General features: G+C 40.2%; 1 protein-coding gene across 3 annotated transcripts in view; it reads right to left on the reverse strand.

Annotated features, from left to right (window-relative positions):
- The window catches only part of ascc1 (activating signal cointegrator 1 complex subunit 1), an 87,778-nt gene that overhangs the window by 58,885 nt on the left and 12,884 nt on the right, over positions 1–16,009 (reverse strand). For all 3 annotated transcript variants that reach the window (XM_072282638.1, XM_072282639.1, XM_072282640.1), the window contains exons 4-5: positions 11,182–11,279; positions 8,189–8,367 (exon numbers count right to left, since the gene is read on the reverse strand). In XM_072282638.1, the coding sequence (XP_072138739.1) occupies positions 8,189–8,367; positions 11,182–11,279 (277 nt within the window). The remainder of the gene's footprint in view (positions 1–8,188; positions 8,368–11,181; positions 11,280–16,009) is intronic.

Here is a 16,009-nt window from a genome sequence, read left to right on the forward strand (position 1 = left end):
CGTCATCAAAAATTTTGACAAACTTTGATAGATGCACAGTGGAGAGCATCTTAACTGTTACATCACAGCCTGGTATGGAAACACCCAATGCCCATTCCTACAGAAAGTGGTGGAACTAGCCCACTCATCACAGGCAAAGCCCTCTGCATCACTGAGCACATTTACAAGGAGCACTGCCAGATGAAAGCAACGTTCATTATCAAGGACCCCGACCATCCAGGCTACGCTCTCTTCTCGCTATCACCATTGGATAGGGGGTACAGAAGCCTAAGGTCCCATACCACTAGATTCAGATACAGTATTAGCCTACAACAATCAGGCTCCTGAACCAGCATGATTAACTTCACTCACCTCAACTCTAGTCTGATTCTACAACCTTCAGACTCGCTTTCAAGGAGTCTACAGCTCATGCCTTCAGTAATAATTTTTTATTTACACAATTTCAATTTGAGTTCAATGTTCTTTTGCAAACTGGTTGTTTGTTAGTCTTTGTTTATGTATAGTTTTTCAAGGAAGAACAAACTAGAGAAATAAAAGGAGAGAAGAATGTAGTAGTCAAGGGTGTTCAGTTACCTTTAGAATACAAATTAGGAAAAAAGACAACTTATTATGTTTTAAGAAAGCTTCATATCAAGTATGCTTCAATGACTTTGAAAACTGCAACCAAAGCCAAACCTCATTTTTCAAATGTTTCCGTAAGATTCTGAATGATGACAATACTCTCATGCTCCTGAGGACCTTCCCTGCAGTTCAATAGATTTCTCATGAAAGACAATTATTTATCTAGACAATGAAATCTGCAGGCAATTTAGAATTGTCAACTAACATGGGCAATTTCAGAATTGTTCCAATGAACTATTCAAACTTATTTTTGAAGGACTGTTCAGCTTGCCAGATTAATGTAACATCTGCACTGAAAAATACATTCAGTGACCACTTCATTAGGTACCCCCTGTACCTAATAAAAGTGGCCAGAGTTTATGTTCTAGGTCTTCTGTTGCTGTAGGCCATCCATTTCAAAGTTCGACATGCTGTGGATTCAGAGATGCTCTTCTGCACACGCTGTTGTAATGCGTGGTTATTAGAGTTAACGTAACCTTCCTGTCAGCTTGAACCAGTCTGGCCATTCTCCTCTGACCTCTCTCATCAACAAGAAATTTTTGCCCACAGAACTGCTGCTTATTGGATTTTTGTTGTTTTTCATACCATTCTCTGTAAACCCTAGAGAACTGTTGTGTGCAAAAATCCCAGGAGGTCAGCAGTTACTGAGATACTTAAACCACCCCGTCTGGCACCAACAATCATTCCACAGTGAAAGTCACTTAGATCACATTTCTTCCCCATTCTGAAAACTGGTCTGAACAACAACTGAACCTCTTGACCACGACCGCATGCTTTTAATGCATTGAGTTGCTACCACTTGATTGGCTGATTAGATATTTGAATTAACAAACAGGTGTACCCAATAAAGTGGCCACTGAGTGTATTATCTATGTAAAGGAACATAAATACTATTAAAAGATTCCATGTTCTGATGAGGTCGGTAGAAATTTAACTCTCCAGTGCTCTTCTGGATCCTCTTTGAAATGCTAACGGTCTGGGGATTGTACTTTACCTCCACGTTATCCCCATATATTGTGAGCTGATTTTACATCAAACCAGACAGCAATGGCATCTTCACATCAGCCTTCGTTGTCGTCATCTGAACCCTTAGTGCCTAGGTGGCACACGAGGCCATCACATCAGCCTTTACTTTCTGGTATATTGTGAGCATTCTCTTACCATGTACAAAAATAACAGCAAACTCTCAGGACACCAGAAAGGGTCATTGGCAGAAGTCTACCATCACTGCAAGACATGCCTGTGTCCAGGACAAAGAAGTGGGCAGGCAAAATCACTGCAGACACTACCCACCTAGCAAACTTGTCTTTTCCAAAAGCTCCCTTCTGGAATACACTATAGGCCTATTAAAACAAAAACTTCAACCATTTAAAAAACTTATTTCCCCAGGCATTTAACCTGATTAACCATTCTAGTTAGCTCCCCCACCCCACACTCCTCTATCCATTATCTCAGTCACTGCACTGCAGTATGAACACTTTAAACCACTTCTTATGATGTTTCTATTGTAAATACATGCACATTTTATTCCATATCTGTACTTCTAATTTTATTTTTACACAATTCCTTATTCTGTATAATTGTTGAATATTGTCATTGTTTTTTTTTTGCATATCATGTCTTGACCAACACATCACAGCAATTTCCCAATACTTGTGGCCACTTTATTAGGTACACCTGTACCACCTGCTTATTAATACAAATATCAAATCAGCCAATCGTGTGGGAGCAACTCAATGCATAAAAACATGCAGAAGTGGTCAAGAGGCTCACTTGTTCAGACCAAACATCAGAACGGGGAAGAAATGTGATCTATGTGACTTTCACTTTGGAATGATTTTTGGTGCCAGAGGGGGCAGTTCGAATATATCAGAGACTGCTAATCTTCTGGGATTTTCATGCACAACAATCTCAAGAGTTTACAGAGAATGGTGTGAAAAACAACAAATATCCAGTGAGTAGCAGTTAAGTGAGCAAAAACGCCTTGTTAATGGAAGAGGTCAGAGGTGAAAGACCTGGCAGTTCAAGCTGACAGGAAGGCGAGAGAAGTTCAAATAACCTCACGTTACAACAGTGGTGTGCAGAAGAACGTCTCTGAATGCACAACACATTGAACCTTGAAGTGGATGGGCTACAGCAGCAGAAGACATCAAACATACACTCAGTAGCCACTTTGTTAGGTACAGGCAAACAACGTTGATCCCTGATTCTACTTATCACTGCAGGTTTGGAGACCCCAATGACAATGCTGACATAAGTGGCAGCCATTGATATGTGACTACAAGCTGCTCTTGCTGTGATTATATCAGTTTGCACAACACAAGTTTCAGGTTTTCTTGCAGTTTGACGTGCAACATAAACACAATGGCCTCAGGACTCATCCAGATCAATTTTTACACGTGTAGCAGAGCTCAAATTGCTTACTTCATAAATATTATAATACAGTGCCTCTTTGATCAAAAGATCAATGTAGTTGTCTTATTTCAATTTGCAGTAATGCTCTTTTGATCAGAAAAGCTTTGATCAGTTGTAATTATTTGCATTTTTGATATAGATATACAAAGTGTTTTTTTTCATCCTTGATATTCTCTTAAATATTTATATCATCACCTACTGGTAATTAGATACAAGAGCTAATCGCCCACGGTTAGGTTCAAGTTGTCTGCATCATGATTGTAAAATTTAACTATTAATTTTACATCCCTCAAGGCCAGTATTCCAAACACATCTTGAATCTGAATAGTTTTAATTTTACAATTTCAAACCTGCTTGGGTTAAAGGATAACTAGCTTTCAAGTTCATTCTCCAGATTGATGACTTGTTATTGTTTTGCTTAACAATAACAAGTTCAGGAAATTTTCCAGATGAAAGAACATTTGAGGGGATAAACAAGAGGCTTAATTTCACAGAAAACTTACAAAATCTGAGGTAGCTCCCTGACCTGCCTGGTGCACAGTGACTCGGCGAGTCCCACTCTGCTGCCTTCTCTACATAGCTCTCTGTGTTTTTCCTTTTCAGCTACATATCCAGCTCCCTTTTGAACAGCTGGTGATAGAGCAAATTAAAGCTTTTTGGCTGGTAGATAGAACGATACAGCACAGAAACTGGGCCTTGGATCCACCAAATCTACACCCATCATCAACCACCCATTTATACAAGTCCTACATACATCCCAGTTTTTTTATTTGCCCCACATCTCTCAACTTCCCCCCCCGATGCCACCACTCACCTATACACCAGGGGCATTTTACACAGTCATTAGTTAATCATGCATCTTCGGGAAATGGGAGGAAAGTGAAGCACCTGGAAGAAACCTATTCACCAGGAGAACTTGCAAACTCAAACTAGACAAAACCCCAGATTAAAACTGAACCTGGGTCTACTTGTTTATTTTCGCATTACAAGGTCAAATTGGCCCTTCTGTCCCTTCGAGCCACACTGCTCCAGCAACCCCAAACCCCTGATTTAACCCTAACCTAATCACGGGACCATTTACAATGACTAATTAATATACCCAGTACATCTTTGGACTGTGGGAGAAAACCAGAGCACCCGGAGAAAACCCACGCGTTCCCAAGGGAGGACACACACAGACACATCTTACTGCAATTGAACTCCCCACACCCTGAGCTGTAATAGCATCACACTAACCAATACACTGTTGCACCCCTGTGATGCCCTATCCTGAGGTACGAAACAAGGGGGTTGTTTAGCCCTGCCTTATTGACAATCATTAGACTTGCACTTAACCAGGCAAGTGGAGAGTATAAATACAAGAGATTCCGCAGATGCTGTAAGTGAAGAGTACTCCATCATATGTGTCACTTGTGCCTTACAGATGGTAGAAATGTTTTGGAGTGTCAGCAGGTGAACTGCTTGCTGCAGGGTACTCTGCCTCTGATTTGCTCTTGTACTTAAATTTACAGTTGCAAGAAAAAGTTGTGAACCCTTTGCAATTACCTGGTTTTCTGCATTAATCACTCATAAAATGTGGTCTGCTCTTCATTTAAGTCACAATAATAGACAAACACAATCTGCCTAAACTAATAACACACATAATTGTACTTTTCATGTCTTTATTGAACACATTGTTTAACCATTCACAGTCCAAGTTAGAAAAAGTACATGAAGTCTTGTATTTAATAACTGGGAGAACCTCCTTTAGCAGCAATAACTTCCACTAAATATTTCCTGTAGCTGCTGATCAGACTTATACAATGGTGAGGAGGAATTTTACACCATTCCTCCAAACAAAATTGTTTCATTTCATCAATACTTCTGTGATAACTTGCATGAACAGCCCTCCAGGTCATGCCACAGCATCTCAATTGAATTAAGGTCTGGACTCTGACTTGGCCATTTTAAAACATGAATTTTCTTCTTTTTAAACCATTCTGTTGTTGATCTTACTCTTGTGTTTCGGATCATCGTTGTATCATCCAACTTCTATTTCGCTTCAGATGACGGACTGCTACCCTGATATTCTCCTGTAGAATGTCTTGATACAATTTTGAATTCTTTGTTCCCTCAAAGATTACAAGCTGTCCAGGCAAAAAAGCCCCAAACCATGATGCTCCTTCCACCATGCTTCACAGTTGGGGTTGAGGTTTTGCCGATGGTGTTCACTGCCATTTTTCCTTTAAACATATCAGTGTGCAATTTTGCTGAAAAGTTTAATTTCTGTCTCATCTGTCCACAGACGTTGTCCCAGAAGTGTTGTAGAACATCCAGGTGGTCTTTTGCAAACTTGAGATGTGCAGCGATGTTTTTTTTTGGAGAGCAATGGTTTCCTCCTTGGTGTCCTTCCACGAACACCATTCTTGTTCAGTGTTCTTATGATGGACACATGAACAGAGACTTTAGCAAGTTCTAGAGATTTCTGCAGGTCTTTTGCTGTTACCCTTGGGATCTTTTTCACCTCCTTCAGCATTGCATGTTGTGCTCTTGGTGTGAACTCTGCAGGACACCCACTCCCAGGGAGAGTAGCAACAGTACTGAGTTTGCTTCGTTTGTAAACAATTTCTCTTCCTGTGGACTGATGAACACTTGGGTCTTTAGAGGTACTTTTGTAGCCTTTTTAAGCTTCATACATCTCTACAATTCTTCTTATAAGGTTCTCTGAAAGATGTTTTGATCAAGGCATGGTGCACATAAACAGTTCTTTCTTGAGGAGAGCAGGCTCTATCAGTAACCTGACTGTCTTTTTTTAATAGGGCAGGGCACCTCTACAAATCACACCTCCAATCTCACCTCATTGACTGGAACACCTGACACCAAACTGCTTTTGGAGAACCACAGGTTCACATACTTTTTTGAACCTAGACTGTGATTGTTTAAATGATTGATGAGAAGTACAACAATTATTTGTGTGTTATTAGCTTAGGCAGATTGTGTTTGTCTATTATTGTGATTTAGATGAAGATCAAACCAGATTTTATGAGTAATTAAGGCAGAAAACCAGGTAATTACAAAGGGCTCACAAACTTTTTTCTTGCAAATGTACGTAGCTGGACCAGTTGAACTTCTGACCTTCAGAATATTAATAGTGGGGGACTGAGCATCATAATGTTATTGTAGGTCGATGGCAAGTGATTAAACACTGACTCAGTCCAAAGGATTCCAAATGTAACCATAGCATTTATTTTGAGAGGTTAAGAATTTAAAAGCAAGGATGTAATGCCGAGACTTTGTAAGGCATTGGTCAGACTACATTTGGAGTATTGTGAGCAGTTGTGGCCCCCATATCTAAGAAAGGGTGTGCAGACATTGGACAGAGTCCAGAGGATGCTTGCAAGAATGATTCTGGGAATACGACATAAGCCGGTATTATTAAACCTAATTCTGATGAAAGGGTTAATGCATGAGGAAAGTTCGATGGCCTTGGGTCTGTGCTCAGTGGAGATTAGAAGAATGAGGGGAGATCTCATGGAAACCTACTGAATATTGAAAGGCCTACATAGAATGGAGATGGAGAGGATGCTTCCAATAGTGGGAGTCTAGGAGCAGAGGACACAAACTGAGAATAGAAAGATGTTCCTTTAGGACAGAGATGAGGAGGAATTTCTTTATCAGAGGGTGGTGAATCCGTTGAATTCATTTCTACAGATGACTATAGAGACCAAGTCATTGGGTATAGTCAAAATGGAGGTTGACAGGTTCTTAATTAGCAAGGGCTCCTATAGTACTACAGCATGTCTTAGTCTTGATAAAGATGGTCATTGCCTGCCACTTTAGTGCGCTAGTTACTTATCATCCCAGGCTTGAATGTTGTTTAGCTTTTGCTGTGTGCAGGGAATGGGTTGCTTCATTTGCTGAAGAGTTGCAAATATAATTTAACTCTGCAATCATCAGCAAACATTCTCCACGTTTCAGCTTAAGAGGAAAGGAAAGTCGATGATGAAGCAGCTGTGCCTGGGACCTTCCCTGAAAGATGATGTCCTGGGGGTAGGATGATTGACATCCAACAACCACAACCCTTTTCCCCAGTGTTCCTCTTGAGACCCATTAATATTAGTTAATGTCACAGTTAGACAAATAATGCCTCATTGTCGAGGCAGTCGCTATCACCTCAGCTCTGGCAATCATTCAGCTCTTTGGTCTATATTTGGAAGAATGTGGGTGGGTGGAGTAGGTTCTTCCCAATATCCTGAAAACATTTATTCATACAAGCAATATAGCCTTCAATCTGACAGCATGAACATCGAATTCTCTAACTTCCAGTAATTTCTCCTCCTTCCCCCTTCTCTCTTTTCCTATTCCTGATTCTGGCTCCCCTCTTACCCCTTCCCCTCTCCTCACCTGCCCTCCTCCTCGCTGTAGTTCTCCTCTTCCTTCCCGTTCTCTCATGGTCCACACTCCACTCCTATCAGAATCCTTCTTCTTCAGCCCCTTATCTCTTCCACCTATCAGCTTCCCCACTTCATCCCCCTACCCCACCCATGTACTCTCCGTCTCACCTGGTCTCACCTATCACTTGCCAGCCTTTTCTCCTTCCCCACCCCACACTTCCTTATTCTGGCTTCTTCCCTCTTCTTTTCCAGACCTGATGAAGGGTCTCGACCCAAAATGTTGGCTGTTTATTCCCCTCCATAGATGCTGCCTAACCTGCTGAGTTCCTGCAGCACTTTGAGTGTGTTGTTCAAGATTTCTAGCACTTGCAGAATGTAAACAGCAGGAATTCTGCAGATGCTGGAAATTCAAGCAACACACATCAAAGTTGCTGGTGAACGCAGCAGGCCAGGCAGCATCTCTAGGAAGAGGTACAGTCGACGTTTCAGGCCGAGACCCTTTGTCAGGATTTGCAGAATGTGTTGTGTTTACTCTTTAACACTTCTTGAGTGGTTGTAAATTGCTGAAGAGTGAACCAAGGACATGAAAAAAACAATTTTTTGTCAAGTCCTTTCATAAACTGATACCAAAAGTCTATGCTGTAGGAAATTCACAAAAAAAAACAAGCTTCTTGAAGAACCCTGATTACGTCATACTGAAGGGTCTTTATCTTTAAATTCTCCCGCATTGTCTTGTCTAAAAATAGGATGACGTTTGGTCCCCAGCCTGAGTACTATACCTGTGAGTGGCTTTTCAACATCTCCTCTTTAAACTTCGCAAACCGTTCCTGAATTGTGGCATGATTAAGAGCAAAGGACAAGAAATGGGTGAAGGGCTGCTTCCGACGGAAACTGTCCAGCATCACCTCAATCCGTGTTTGGGCTGATGCCACTCCTGCTCGCTGCTGCCCAGTGATAACTGAAAAAAGAATGCTTGAGGTCAGAATGTGCTTCCCCACCTTGTACTATGTGAAAATCTGATGCAACCACTAATCAGAAACAGGATAGAACATTTTCTGGATTAGCCGAAGTCTGCTAACTGACTTATGAGCATCTGATGCACTGGAGTGGTGTGAGCATTTTCCCTGATGCAGTCCCTACGACACTAATTCCATTAAAAGCATGCACTAAAATGACTCACATGAGGCTGTAAGTTACTGAACAATATCTGTCTTTGTTACTTTTAAATTTGACTACTTCCCACATACAACTACCTGTAAGCATACAATCAATTAAAACTGTACTGCTCTTGTCATCAATCATATTTTTTGCTTGCTCAGCCTAACATGCCTTGTAGTTCACCTCACCTTATTCTTAACATTCACAAGTTAGTTTTAAAATCACTTAATTGCATCATCTCTCCTTACTCTCTCTAATCCTACAACCCTTAGAGATACAGTATCCTAGCTCCTCCAGTATTGTCCTCCTAATCATTCCAGACAGTGATGCAGCCTGTCAAAATGCTCTCCACAATGCAACTATAGAAGTTTTTGTTGACATGCCAAATCGCTTCAAACTCCTAATAAAGTATAGCTGTTGTCTTGCCTTCTTTATGACTACATCAATATGCTGGGACCAGGTTAGATCCTCAGAGATCTTGACACCCAGGAACTTGAAGCTGCTCACTCTCTCCACTTCTGATCCCTCTATGAGGATCGGTACACGTTCCTTCGTCTTACCCTTCCTGAAGAACACAATCAGCTCTTTCGTCTTACTGACGTTGAGTGCCAGGTTGTTGCTGAGGCATCACTCCACTAGTTGGCATATCTCACTCCTGTACGCCCTCTCATCACCACCTGAGATTCTACCAACAATGGTTGTACCATCAGCAAATTTGTAGATGGTGTTTGAGCTATGCCTATCCACACAGTCATGTCTATACAGAGAGTAGAGCAGTGGGCTAAGCACACACTCCTGAGGTGCACCAGTGTTGATCATCAGCGAAGAGGATATGTTATCACCATCCGCACAGATTGTGGTCTTCCGGTTAGGAAGTCGAGGATCCAATTACAGAGGGAAGTACAGAGACCCAGGTTCTGCAACTTCTCAATTAGGATTGTGGGACTGATGGTATTAAATGCTGAGCTATTGTCGATAAACAGCATTCTGACGTAGGTGTTTGTGTTGTCCGGGTGGTCTAAAGCCGTGTGAAGAGCCATGAAGATTGCGTCTGCCGTTGACCTATTGTGACGATATACAAATTGAAATGGGTCCAGGTCCTTGCTGAGGCAGGAGTTCAGTCTAGTCATAACCAACCTTTCAAAGCATTTCATCACTGTTGATGTGAGTGCTACCGGGCGATAGTCATTATGGCGTATTTTGAGCAGCTTTGGGCCTCGTATCTAAGAAAGGATGTGCTGGCATTGGAGAGGCTTACAGGAATGATTTTGGGAAATGAAAGGTTTAATAAAGAAGTATATATTAAAATATAAATAAGTAGCACAAAAAGAGAGCAAAAATAGTGAGATAGTGTTCATGGGTTATTTGTCCATTCAGAAATCTGTTATTACTGTCTTATGTGATGTCAGGGCATCAAAGGATACGGTGAGGAGGTAGGTGTATGGGGTTGAAAGGGATCTGGGATCAGCCACGATGGAATGGCAGAGCAGACCTGATGGGCTGAATGGCCTAATTCTGCTCCTATGTCTTATGGCCTGATGGTCTTTGTGACCAAGTTTGAAAACGCTACAAATTAGGTTGGGGGTGTGCAGGTAGTGCTGAGGACGCAGGGAGTCTGCAGAAGAACTTGGACACTTCAGAGAATGGGCAAAGAAATGACCGATGGAATACAGGATCAGGAAGTGTTTTATCATGCTCTTTGGTAGTACAAATAAAGATGTCGATAGTTTCTAAAAGAGGAGTGAATTCCAAAATTGGAGGTGCAAAGGAGCTTGGGAGTAATAATAAAGTATTTCCTAAGGTTAACTTGCAGGTTGCAAATGCAATGTTAGCATTCATTTTGCAAGGACTAGAACAAGACAGCAAGGATGTAATGCTGAGACTTTACAAGCATTGGTCAGAGTATTCTGAACAGTTTTGGGCCTCATATCTGAGAAAGGATGTGCTGGCATTGGAGATGTTTACAGGAATGATTTTAGGAAATGAAAGGTTTAATTTTGAGTATAATATGGCTTTAAGTCTAAACTCGTTGGAGTTTAGAAGATGAGGGGGGACCTTGCAATAGAGATAAGTGCAAACTAGATAATCTAGGCTGATTTCTGGAATGGAGGAGCTGATGTATGAAGAAAAGCAGTTGTTGTGTGAAGAAAGGTTGAGCAGATTGTGCCTATACTAACTGGAGTGTACAAAAATTAGAGATGACCTTCTTGTAGCTCATAAAATTCCAATGGGTTTAATTGTTTAAGAGATGTTTCTGCTTGCGGGATTACTAGAACTAGGAGGCATAGTTTCAGAATTCAAGATGGAGATGAGAAGTAATTTCTTCTCTCAGAGGGTTGTCAGTGCTTGGAATTTTCTACTCCAGAGAGATGTACAGGCAGACTCACAGAATATATTCAGGATGGAGAATGTCAAACGCCTGAACCACAAGAGAGTCAGCAATTGGGAAGCGTACAGTAACTAGTTTTGAGACCAAGAATTAATCAGCTATGCTCTTACTGAATGGTAACGCATGCTTTAAGGGCCAATCAGCCTCCACCTGCTCCCATTTCCTATGTTCTCATAATTTTTTGTGTCCTACAAAAAATGTCCGTTCATCCCAAATTAAACTTACCAATCGGTCCTTCCATTCCTTGTTTAGGAATATTTATGGAAGTCCGTGTTTCAGTCTCCAGTCTGCGTTTGGTCTCTGCTTTTTTCCCAATTATATATCTGTGGTAAAGAAAGTGCATATTATTATTAGCCAGCTGGAATGCTCCTGGTGAGAAAGGGACTGATCTGCGTTAACCAGTGGAGAAGAAGGTGGTTCACATTGCTGAAAGAACAAAGCAATGTATGGGATTGTGTTATTTTCATGTATTTAACTATCAGGCGAAGATATCATTGATTCATAAAAGAATGAAACTATCATAAAGATTTTCAGTAACTGCCACAAGCACAAGAGATCCTGCAGATGTTGGAAATCCAGAGCAACACACAAACTGCTGGAGGAACTCAGTAGGTCAGGTAGCATCTATGGAGAGGAATAAACTGTCAACGTTTCGGGCCGAATCCCTTCACCAGGACAGCTAATGAAGGGTTTCAGCCTGAAACTTTGACATATTTATTCCTCTCCACAGATGTTCAGTAACTGCAAGAAGTTTGTACGGCCTTCCCATGCACGTGTGGGTTTCCAGCAGGTGCTCTAGTTTCCTTCCACATTCCAAAGACATACTGCTTAGTAGGTTAATTGTAAATTGCATCATGATTAAGCTAGGGCTAAATAGGTAGGTTGCTGAGCAGCACGGCTCGATGGGCCAGAAGGGCCTGTTATGCACTCTGTCTCTAAGTAAATAAATGAAGTTGCCCTATTGGAAGGGATGAACATTAACTACATGTGACTGCATCTCAATGGCAGGTTAACTGAATGTGAAACCTTTCTCCTTGTATAAGCTGCGTCACTTCTCTTAGGGAGGGTGATGACTGACAAAACTGAGTAAATTACCTCTAAAATAAAATAGGTGATATTTGTCTATTCCTAAAATACCGCGAAGTATGATCATTTTAGTGGCAGATAAACACACACCTACTTTAAACTGGAGGTAATTTGAATGGATGACCAATCCAATACAATATTCCAATACTATCTTACAATAGTACAATCTCAAGTGTTAAAATGGTTTGATAAATTCTAAAGATCAATTATAACCTTGGAAAAAATCAGTTCTCTGGATCCTTTGCACATTAACAGGTCTCTCAACACTTCTATGTTGAATGGATTGCTTTTCATGCTTCAAAAGGTTTCGGTACTTGGGTTTCTATCTGGGCAATAAGGATTTCTCCAGCTGCACATCATGTCCATTGCTCTTCTAACCACCAAAGGTTGGAACTACATCAAACTTTAGAACTGTCTCTTAAACACTTCTGCCTGGCTCACAGTGCCTAAATCATTTCCCACTGCTTCCATTTCCCTGACAACCATACATGATGCATTGTGGGATATCTAAATGTCATTAACAGTACTTCTGAAGTGAACTCTGTTCTTGCTGTGCCCTTACACATCACAGCATGCAATGGCTACAGAAAAAACAGAGCTGATCTAAAGCATTTTAGTTTTCACATGCAGGGTGGTTAAAACCACTTTGTCACAGGTCATGTTGGAAATAACTCAGAGACATGTAGCTCGGGTGGTTGATGGTTGAGTTGAGCTGTTCTCCAATCTTGGCAATTGTTTGCAAACATTTCATCACTATATGAGGAAACACAATCAGATTCCTGTTCAAATGTGGTGTGTTCTCCAAATACTTGGCTTTTATATACTTATCAATCAGTTGATTGGTTATCACTATGGAAACTCAATTGTGATATAGGGAGGGGGTGGTTGCGTGGCCAATTCTGTGCATTGTCTGGAATTTTGCCCGGATTGGCTTATAAATGGGATTGAGGTCCACAAATACATTTATGGAATTGTTTTTGGAAAACCACGCTTCTAAGAATTCTCTTACATGCCACATGTTTGCTTGTGCCATGACTTTCACTGATGCCCAGTCGAATTTGTGCCCCTCTCGATCTCCATGGGTAGATATTAGGGAGATTTGATCATGCCACTTTACAGCCAGTTCACGTTCGTAGATCCTTGTGGAGAGTTTTCGCCCAGTCTGGCCAAAGTAATATTTGCTGTAGTCCCTGCATTGCATTTTGTAGACCACATTGGTCTTGTCCAATAACTTGGTTTGTTCCTTAGTCTGCAGAGTACTCTCTTCAATATTGCTGTTGGTTGATGCGCGACCAGAATTTTTTGTTCCTGGAACAGTCGGGCTATCATTTCCGAGCTATTTTGAATGTATGGAAGGACAACCGTCTGGTCCTTTCGTGGTTGGTGTGTTGTTGATCTCATAGGCATCTTCGTATGAAGTTATGTGAGTATTCATTTTGTGCGAATACTTTAAAGAGGTAAGTTTCTCCTCTTTGTCCTTGAGCTCTGCTGTGCTGCAGTGTGTCTTTGCTCTTCGGAACAAAGTTTTGATATAGTTCTTCTAATGTGCATTTGGATGTTTACTGTGAATTTGAATTAAGGGAAGATTGCACAACATAGCTCACTAGCTCCTGTCTCAAATCACTCCACATATAGCAAAATAATGTATACATGTTCAGGAGTATGTCCCCCCCCTCCCCCCCCCCCCCCAAATTAGTATTTTACTTGAAATGTTGAAGTGGCGGAGCTTAGGAAGATGGCGCCTAACGGCAACTCCTTTGGTCACACCTTCGGAAACAGCTCTATATCTATCTTTGATAGCTCCCTTTTACCCTTTCATTTTCTTTTTAAATTTTATTTTCATTTGGATAAGGAATTCACAAGTATCATGTACTTTTTTCACATGTATAACCTTTTCCAGTTTTTTATATGTATAAAACTATAATTATTTATACATTCTTAAGTACACATTGAGATGATATAAAAAGAAATTAGACACTTAAATAGATAATTATGTACAGTAGAAATTCTAATCTATTAGGCTAAGTAATGGTGTTAATTGTTAAGGAAAGCAGTAATAATAGTGGATTAGTAATGGTTTCCATACATCTCTTCTGGATCACTTCTTCTGGTCCAAAATGTTGTGTGTAAGCCTATGTAACAACCATTATAGGTGTTTATATCCTAACTTGTTCATGCTTGCTCCTGCCCCCAAACATAATTATCCGATCCCTATGTACTTATTTACTTAATTTTATCATTTTTTTATCCCTTACCCAAATCTTTTCCTTTACTTGTATTAATTCTCTATTTTCCAAACAAAAAAAAGACAAAAACAGTAAACATTTAGACTAGGGGTGCTTACATTAGCAATATTACTGTGTTGATGAGAAGAGCAGTATAAATCATTAGGAGATTCATCTAAAGTCTGCTCGCATTGGGGTTATATATTCAATCCATTTATTCCAGATTTGATAAAATTTTTCTTTTTGAATTCTCAGGGAGTAAGTCAACTTTTCCATTTTAAACATTTCCAAGATAATTTCGTGCCAATCTTCTAATGTAGGTGGTATTGGATTTAGCCACTTTCTAGTGATTGATTTCTTACTTGCCACTAAAAGGGCCTGCAGCAACTTTATGTCTTCCTTCTGTTCAAGAAACAATACATGCCCCAAATAGAGCGTCTCAAAGTTCAGAGGTATCTGGGTCCTAAGTACCTTAACTAATGTTCTATGAATACCTTCCCAATACAGACTTAATTTAGGACAATCCCAGAAAATATGGAAATGATTTGCCTCCTTGGAGCTGCACTTTCTCCAACACGTCACGTTTGTATCTTTATATTTTTCCTGATATGGGGTCTTAAAGTATCTTATAATATTTTTCCAACAATGTTCTCTCCAAGTCAAAGAATTAGTCGAAGACCACTGAAAGCTGCATATTTTCCCCCAAGCCTCCTCTGAAAGTATCAACCCCGCTTCTTTCTCCCACTTCTCTTTAATATACAATGTGTTTACATTTTTAGCATGGGAGAGTGCATTATATAATCGAGAAACTGATTTACTAGGTATTGAACCGCAAGCCGAATTAAGAATCTTGAAAAATTCTAATTCTACTGTTGATAGGTCTGTATATCTACAACGCTGGTTAACATAATTTCGTACTTGAAGGTACCTAAAAAAGTCATTGTGTTCTAGGCCATGTTTGTCCTGCAGGATTTGGAAACTTTGTAATACTCTTTTATGTATAAATGAGAGGTAGGTTGTAAGACCTTTCTTTATCCATAATTCAAATCTTTTATCTCCTCTGTTGGGAAGGAATTCGGTATCATATGCACACCATCTGAAGAGTTTTAGCATGTTATTAATTCCACATGAATTAAGCACCTTCTGCCATATTTTTAAATGTAAGATTTATCCAACTGTTTTTAAATTTTTCCAATTGGGCCATCAATCCTTTGTCAGCTATTGAGGCCTGTAGAGGAAAACTGTCAACCAATCCAAACTCTATTTCCTTCCATCTAGCCTTATATTCTCTATTACACCAATATAACAGAGGGGTTATCTGTGAGGCATAAAAATAATTTCTCAGGCAGGGAAGAACCATACCTCCTCCTTCCTTCCCTAACTGTAAGGTGTTATATGGAATTCTAGGTTTCTTTCCTTGCCAAATGAAGCGGGAAATCCATTTGTCCCATTCCCTGAATTGATTATCATCCACCTCCACAGGTAAAGTACGGAAAAGATACAGTAACCGAGGAAGAATATTCATTTTTATAGTATTTATCCTTGAATTTAAACTTAAAAAGGGGATAAGATTCCATCTATGCATATCTGCTTTTATCTCTGAGATTAATGGCCCATAATTTACCTGTGACAGCGTTGAAAGATCCTTTGGCAGGGTTATTCCTAAATATTTTAATGATTTAGCTTCCCACTCAAGATCATATGTATCCTGCAATTTTTTGGATGGTGTATAATTTAGGGAC

This window comes from Mobula birostris, chromosome 18 (genome assembly GCF_030028105.1).
Source record: "Mobula birostris isolate sMobBir1 chromosome 18, sMobBir1.hap1, whole genome shotgun sequence".
NCBI lineage: Eukaryota > Metazoa > Chordata > Chondrichthyes > Myliobatiformes > Myliobatidae > Mobula > Mobula birostris.